At 56.1% G+C, this 8,129-nt stretch overlaps 1 protein-coding gene across 1 annotated transcript; it reads right to left on the bottom strand.

The window, feature by feature from the left end:
• Positions 1–1,485: 1,485 nt before the first annotated feature.
• XKR8 (XK related 8) lies at positions 1,486–7,511 on the bottom strand. Its single transcript, XM_065876475.1, has 3 exons — positions 7,219–7,511; positions 4,966–5,162; positions 1,486–2,195 (listed from the first exon to the last, which is right to left on the bottom strand). Exons 1-3 carry the CDS (start codon positions 7,509–7,511, stop codon positions 1,486–1,488), a joined length of 1,200 nt encoding a protein of 399 aa, XP_065732547.1.
• Between the last annotated feature and the right edge of the window lie 618 nt (positions 7,512–8,129).

Raw genomic sequence — 8,129 nt, 5'->3', positions numbered from 1 at the left:
CACACGCACTCTCCCTACCTTATTTTTCATTTAGCACTTAACACTATCTGATACATTCTTTCACTTATTCTGTTTACTGTGTCTCCACTAGATGAATGAATGAATAACAGACTCTCCTGGATCCCGTCCCAGTGGTGATGAACCTTTCCTTCTGTCTCCAGTGCCCTTTCCCTGCTCCTTGTTTCTCCAAACCACAGACTTCCCCAACACCACTGCCCACATCCACATCCCCTGTCATCACTGCATCGCTCCCAGTGACCTCCCAGCAAAAAGACCTTTCTTCACCTGCGCTCGCGTATTCACTTCCTGATACCAAAGGTGTACCTACTCCCGCCAGGCCCAGCAGCAGAGCCGGCTAAGAGCACATGCTAGAGTCAGCCCAGATCTGGGTTCTGATGCCCACCTGAGCGGTCAACACCACACTGGCTCACCAGCTCCCGATGCTTAGAAAGCAAGGTTAAGAAGTCTTGCCTGAGCCAGCCCTCTCCTCCGGTCCCAGGGTCTTTACCGACTTTGAGAGGAGGACTTTGTGTCCCTGACCCCTTTTTTCCAGGCAGCTTTGAACTTGGTGGCGGATTTAATGACACAACTAGGCTAGGGGATTTCATGAGGTTTTAATAATAATCTAATAATACTGTTCAACAAAGACAACACGTGTCTCTCGCTTACAGAGACGCAGATACACACCTCTTCCACCCACACAGACTGAGGTAGAAAGTACGCTGCCTGAAGCACAAAAACATACTCGGCGGGCTGAGCCACGGCCCAGACCGCAGGTTCACAAGGCACTTGGTTGAAAGGTCGCCCCTTGAGAGCAGAGGCAGAGGCCGGGCCAGCTGCACTAAGGCCTTGGAGGGGCTGACAGGGCTGACAGGCAGTCAGGCATCCCTGGCTTCCAGCCTGAGAGCCTGTTCTGGAGTATCTGGAGAGGGTAAGGGGTGAAGCTGGAATGGCAGCTGATCTGCCAAGGCTAGAAGGATGCTTCTGGCACGTAAAAGGCCCTCGGTAAACATTTGCTGAATGAACTGAATGACTGGGGTGGGGCAGGGGAGGAAGAATTCCAGAGAACACATCCTGGAGGTCCTGGGGCCTTCCAGCCCAGGATAGGGGAACCAAGGGTGGGACAACAGCTCCACCAATTATTTTAGAGGTAGCCAGGGAGGTAAAAATACCAACACCGGGATGCTTTGGGGTTCTACTTGTTTGGGGGGAAGGGAAGAGGGGGGTCTCTTCTTTCCTCCCAAAGTGTTTCATAAATAATTGGGGCCCTGGACCCTCCAGGGCCCAGCCCTTCTCATCTTGTTCTCATCCTTGAGGGCAGGCCTCTGTCTTACTCAACTCTGGCCTCCAGCGCCTGGCACAGATCAGGTATCAAGTGCCCGTTGAGTGAATCAAGGCCCATAGCAGCATAAGTAGCTTATCTTCTACATTCTACCAACTGATTCCATCTGGCCTTCAGTCCCCTTGGCTGGGTCTGACCCTGCCTCAAAGGACACCATTCACCTCTCCCTTCCATGGCAAAGCAGCCTCATCCCTACCTTTGGGGAAAAAGTTCTTAGCCAAATGGGCCATGCGCCTGTTCTGAGGCAGCTGACGCCCCTCGAGGGAGTGCAGACCCCAGGTCCCGTCCACCTGGTCAGGCTCCCAGCGGCAGCTGGGGTGCAGCCAGCGGTAGTAGACCAGCCGCAGAGCCAGCCCCAGGAGGAAGCAGGCGCCGGCCGTAGGCAGCAGCCTCTGTAGCAGGCACCCGCTGGGCAGCCAGGTGCTCTGGGTCACCCAGGCGACCACCAGCAGAAGGCTATCATTCAGGAGGAACGCCAGGTGGATGGTAGCACGGCCTCGGGTTCGGCCCTCAGCCACATTGAACCAGGAGAAATAAAGGATGGTGGCCACCGTCGCCCGGTACAGCCACTCGGAGCAGGGATCTGGCATAAAGTCCGTGCCCTGAAGCCACACCCAGAACAGCAACACCAGCCACAGGCCCAGGAAGTGCAGGGCCACATAGCGGGGGAAGAGGGCTGAGAACAGGGCCACGACCAGGACTCGGGGCCACAGCAGCAGCAGGTTCCACAGGAAGTAGATCACGGAGGCACCCAGCCCCAGGAGGGGCTTGGAGGGGAGGCAGGTGCGCAGGGCCCGGTGGTAGTCGAGCAGTGCCCACGAGATACCCACAAAGGACGTGCAGATGCTGACCCCTACGAAGAGGAAGAGGAGACAGGTGAGCCCTGCGGGCAGCCTGCAGGCACTCCCCAGAGGCCACGGGTACTGCGAAGGCCTCGTAGCCACGCTGACGTGGGTATTACGGCCCCCGATTTGTTGCAGGGAAAACTACAGCTGGAGACCAGCAAGTTCACACAACCCCAAACAGAGCTAGGATCCATATGGAGTCTGCCCTTCACCGCAAACCTTTCCTTTTCAGGCGCTACCACGGTTATATTTTTCACGGATGAGAAGGTGTGTGACTTATACAGTCCCATCGGCACCCCTGTCACCCGGCATCCGGCACCCCTGAGCCTTGGCCACACCCTGAGCATCTTCTAGGGCCCTGTAAGCCTTCCTTTCCCAGAAGAGCCCACGCCTTTCTTGGATCTGAAAATCAGCAGTCCAGTTCCCCCTTCTTAGTCTCAGAAAGGGAAGCAGGAAATCCCATGGGGTGGCGACAGGCCTCTAGCTGAAGCTGCCTTCCGGGGCCAAAAGGGATGTCCCTGTTATATGGGTGGAACAGCCTCTACTCCCCTCCACCCTCAGACTGGGCCCCAGCTTTGATTTTCCAAGACTCGAAGTGTACAGTGGGGATCCTATCCCACCTCCTAGTTGCCCATCCTGGACTAGAAGCGCCAGGCCCTCCAACGAGGGCTGGAAGCATCTCTCGACTGCTTCCTCCCCGCCCCCTCCCTATTGCATTCAGTCAACAGATGTTTGCTGGGGACCTGTTATGGGTCAGGAACCCACTCCCAGCCTGGAATCAGATCTGTGGCCTTTGTAACCACCCCACACCCGGGGTCTCGGCAGGGCTGATGTTCCTCCAGTTTGCCAGCGTGCCGCGTTCTCGGAGCTGACAAGCGGTGCCCTTGGTATTAGGTGGACACACGCCCTGGTTCCCCTGGCCTACTCCTCCTTACCCTGCAAGTTCTGGCTTCATTATCCCCTATAGTCACCCATCTGGACCCCACCCCACCCCACTCCGCTGTGCAGCTCCTATAGCACCCCATTCCTCTCTGGAGTCTTATCACACAGTAATTATTTCCTTATCTCTGAGCTCCGTCAGGGTAGGAAACAGATTCTGCTCCCCAGGGATCCCCCAGAAGCTGGCATATAACAGCAGCTGAATACATGTTTGCTAAACAAAAGTTGGGAAAACCTGTCTCTTCCCTCAATCCCCCATCCCCACTCCCTCCATACACAGTGTAGACTGTCCCCATTTAGCCCTGGTCCTAGACACCCACTGCCTTCAAAGAGACAAACAAAAAACACAGTCATCCCTCAGTATCCACAGGGGATTGGTTCCCAAAATCCGCGGATGCTCAAGTCCCTAATATAAAATGGCATAACAGAGCCAGCCCTCTGAATCTGTGGATGCAGGACTCACAGACAGAGGCCCGATGGTACGTGCACAATGAGTGCTGTGTGTCCCAGGGCAAATCACTTCACCTTTCGGCATCTCTTTCCTCTTGTGTAAAATGGAGATAAATGTAGCACCAAACTAGAGGCGCTATGAATGTAAGCGATGATGACAATAAAGCACTTTCCTCAGGGCTGGCTGATAGCAGGCACTCAATCGTGATGGCTGCTATTACTGGTTTTTGTTTTGTTTTTCAATTAATACTGCAGACTCAGATTAGCAAACTGAAAGGGCCCTTGGAGACTGAGTCCAACTCCCCAGCTTGTACAGCTGTGGAAACTGAGGCCAGAGAGGGGATCTCCAAGTCCCGCAGAGAGTGGAGGCAGAGCTGGGACTGGCTCCTTGGGAGGCTGTGCCTGGTACGGCAGCAGGTGTGCGAGGGCTGAGGAGGAGAAGGGGAAGCCTAGACCCCGAATCAGATGTGAGCTGGAGTCCTAACTTGGCTGCCAGCTGGCCTGTGACCTTGGGCAACTTCCCTAAAAGCCCTCCCAAAGCTTCTCTTTGCACAAACCTCTCCTGTGTTTTATGAGGCCACCCGCCTCTTCCTTTTCAGATCACTCCACATGCTTTACTGTAACTACCTGCTTTACAGTCTACGGTCCTGGCAGGCCAGGGGCTGTGTCCATCTCCTTATTCACTGTGGTGTTCCTAACACAGGGCCAGGCACAAAGGTGCTCGATCAAAACAAAGGCACGGGGCTTCCCTGGTGGCGCAGTGGTTGAGAGTCCGCCTGCCGATGCTAGGGGACACGGGTTCGTGCCCCGGTCCAGGAAGATCCCACATGTCGCGGAGCGGCTGGGCCCGTGAGCCATGGCCGCTGAGCCTGCGTGTCCGGAGCCTGTGCTTTGCAACGGGAGAGGCCACAACAGTAAGAGGCCCGCGTACCGAAAAAAAACAAAAAAAAAAGGCACTCTGCATGTACAAAAGTGCTCAGTAGTTTATCTATTGATCAACAAGTTGCTTACTAGGCGTCAGGCACCCTACACACTTCACCTGTTATCTCCAAAATAGTAAAAATTACACTTAAGATTTATTATGCACTAGGCGCCAGGCTTTATAGGCATCACTTCACTTAAACCTTTCATTAACCTTATGAGGTAGGATCATTTATTACATCCATTTATTTGTCCAGATGAGAACAAACTGATAGCTCAGAGAGGTGGGGTCCTTTGTCCGAACTCAAGGCTAGAGCATAACTTTGGATTTGAACACAGACCTGCCCGACTAAAGGACATTCTCCTATTTTCTAAGCAGCCTTTATAAAAGAGTGAAAACCTTTCTGACATTTGTGGGCAACTTTCCCAAGGGGTAAAAGGGGGGCTGGCCGAGGGCCTGACACTCACACTGGTAGTACTCGGCACTGCCGCTCTGCAGCGTGATGGCCAGCACCAGCGTGAGCTGCGGTGTCATCTCCAGGAAGGTCTCAAAGAGCCGTAGCATGCTGACGTCCAGGGAGAGGAAGTCGGCATAGGCCAAGTCGAACTGGGTAGGCACCTCCTGCCGCCACACCAGCAGCCCCTGCCGCAGCCCCTGCAGGCACCTAGGCGGTACACACGACGCCCCAAGGGGCCCAGTTAGCATCTTGTGGCATTCCTCCTTCCGTACCCATCGAGTGGACGCAGACAGGCTCAAACCCCAGCTCGTCACATACATGCTATAAGGCCTTGGGCAAGCGACTTACCTCACTGAACTTGTTTCTTCATCTGTGAAGTGGGGATAAATACAACAGCTATTACTTCTGCGGTAGCCACCATACCAAGCTCGTCACAAACCTTGTCCCATTTACTCCTTTACAATATCCCCATTTTACAGATGGGGAAACAGGACCAAAGAGCAAATGAGCGGTGGAAACAGGATTTGGACCCAAAGCTGTCTGAATTTGAAAGGTGTACTGGGAAATTCCCTAAAGAGGGCATTCTCAAATGTTAGCAAGTGTAAGAATTTCTTAGGGTCCTGTGGGGAAGGAAGCCGTTGAGAGCTTCTGAGCACAGGCAAGACAGGTCCTACTGTGCTACAGAAAGAGCGCCCAGGGACCCATTTAACAGGCCTGCCCAGAGCGATGGGAACAGACGGGGCAGAGTTAAGAGAGTCCAGAGGTTGGACAGACAGGCCTGAGAGATCCACTGGCATGAGGGGGCAGTGGAGGATCCACCAAGATCTCGCCCCGCCCAGAACTGATCTCAGTTGGCTCTTGGAAGGTGAGGCCATTCACTCATTGCAAGTTCATTCATCAGATGTTTACTGTCACTTCCCCTGGATGAACTTGACAACACACTCAGGGAGCAGGCCCGAGTTCGGGGCGGGGGGAGGTCCCCCAGTGCCCTGGCAGAGGCCTCAGCCTAGTCACAGGCAGGAACAGAGACACCGTTTTCTCAACCAAAGCTCAGTACAGTCTGTCTGACTCCTGCTCAGCAGAAACAGAAGATACATGATGTAATTATAGATTCAGGGTTCACTGCGGGCTGCCAGGACTGTAATAACTGTGCCCCTTCGTGTGCACCCAAGGTGTTATTGACGCCTGGACAGTCCCTCAGGCAACACTGCAACATTCAAAGCTCCCCTCGCCCACTCCTGGAGACTCAAGGCAAGATCTGGAGAGAATCTGTAAACATGGATTCAAGAGCAGATCCTGGCTCCGTCCGTCCCATCCCAACCCAGACCACATCATGTCCTGACTTCACGTGACTCTGACCCCTTCGTTTCAGTTTCCCCATCTCTAGAGGGCCCCCGCCTGAGCCCAACCCTACATGGCTCCAGGGACATGGATGTGTCAGACCCCACCTCCGCCCTCTTGCTTGGTCTGGGAGTGAGGCGGGGGGGTGGGGAGCAAGTGTTCAGGGAGAACACAACTGGGAAAGACAGGGTGGGAGGCACTGGCCGTGAGGGAACAAGCGCTGCTCTGGGGGTCAGGGCTGCTGAAACTCCAGGGTGACCGAGCTGCTCATGAAGCTAGCTGACACTTGCTGCCCGCTTACTCTGCACCAGGGCAATTAACAGGTCTCATTCCATTTAATCCTTACGCCGTGAGCCTCTGGAACAATGAGTAAACTGAGACCCAGAGGGGTCAAGTGAATTGCCCAAGGCTCCACCCACAGCTAAAAGCAACGGGAGGTCTGTTGCCACCAGGCACTGTGTGGGGCACTTCCCTCTCTGCCCTTCACCACAGGCCTGCCAGCCACACCTATCTCTAGATCACTACCTCCTTTAACAGAGGAGGAAACTGAGGCTCAGAGAGAGGCAGGAATAAAGCCACACAGGTGGTAAAGCCAGGATTGGATCCCAAAGGGTCCGACTCCAAGTCACGTGCCTCCCTTCCCTCTCTGGGCCTCAGTTTCTTCAGCTGTGCCAGGAAGGGTGCTGTTCATGAGCTCTGAGGGCTGCCAGCAGGATTTCTCCCTCATCAGGGATCAGGAACTCGCCTGTAGGGAGAGGCGCCCGCTAAACTACAAGGCGCTTAGTTTCCTCCTCAGGGTCTCAGTCCTCTCCTCTCCGCCCCCGTCGCGGGGTCAGGGCTCTCACCTGCGCTACCAGCCCAGCTGCAGGAGGTGACGTTGACTTCCGTTCCCCCTCCCTCTCCCGGAGGGCAGGGCGCTCACCTGTATAGGTAGCCCAGCTGCAGGACATGCAACAGCGCCAGGCAGTGGCCTGGGGGCTTCGGCGCGTGCGGGCTGGAGAGGTCGGCGCGCAGCCAGACCCAGCTGAAGAGCTGCAGCGCGACTGAGGAGAGGCCCAACAGCGCCAGCACTAGCGCGGCCCACAGGTAGCGACCGCTGAGCACATACTGGCTCGCGGCCCACAGGTCGGCGCCCAGGTCGATCAGGAAGGCGAGGGTGCCCAGTACGCCCAGGACCAGGTCCCAGAAGAGAGCGGCGCGTGGCGACCAGGGCATGACCCGCCAGCCTCTGCCCCTCTTTCTCCTCTGGGCTCGGACCCACCCTCCCGGCCCAGGGTCGCCCTCCCTGCCCAGGGGCGCGGTGGCAGGAAGGAGGCGGACACAGCCCTCGGGGCCGCCCAGGACTTGGGCTGCGGGGCGGGACTTCCCCGTCCCGCCCTGTCCGGGGAGGAGCGAGGTCCGTAGACCCCGCGGTTGTGTATCAGCGGTCCCACAGATCCTGGCCCTGCCGCCTGCCTAGGCATACCCGCACTCTCACCCCAGCCCCGCTGAGCCCTGAGGGCCCCGAGGACCGCTAGGCCCGAAGACGGACCGTCCGAGGCGCAATGCCCCTAGCTTAGGAGGCTTCTAATCGCCTTGTTTTACATTTGAGGCTCCTGGAGACCCAAAACGGCGAATATGGCCCGGAGATTAGCGCCCGGGCTAGAACTGCGATGTCTCACGTCTGCATTGTTGCAAAACAAAACAACAGAACGCCAAGGCCCGTTCCGATCCCTGACTGAGGGACTTTGCTAAGTTTGCCTCTGAGGCCGGGCCGTGTGCCAGGGGAGACAGAGGGCACTGGATCAACCAGGCGCATCTTCCTGGCAGCTCATTTTACTCGGATTATCCGAA

The sequence above is a fragment of the Phocoena phocoena genome, chromosome 1 (assembly GCF_963924675.1).
Source record: "Phocoena phocoena chromosome 1, mPhoPho1.1, whole genome shotgun sequence".
Lineage (NCBI taxonomy): Eukaryota > Metazoa > Chordata > Mammalia > Artiodactyla > Phocoenidae > Phocoena > Phocoena phocoena.
The sequence above is the reverse complement of the archived record's forward strand: the minus strand, read 5'-3'. Positions and strand labels throughout refer to the sequence as shown.

Bases quoted from the DNA above. Each gene is read 5' to 3' on its own strand.
- XKR8 (XM_065876475.1), bottom strand. From the start codon at position 7,511: ATGCCCTGGTCGCCACGCGCCGCTCTCTTCTGGGACCTGGTCCTGGGC. The intron at 5,163-7,218 runs GTGAGCGCCCTG...TGTACCGCCTAG, and splicing joins CAGCTGGGCTACCTATACAG to GTGCCTGCAGGGGCTGCGGC. The intron at 2,196-4,965 runs GTGAGTGTCAGG...TCCTCTTCGTAG, and splicing joins CAGTGCCGAGTACTACCAGT to GGGTCAGCATCTGCACGTCC.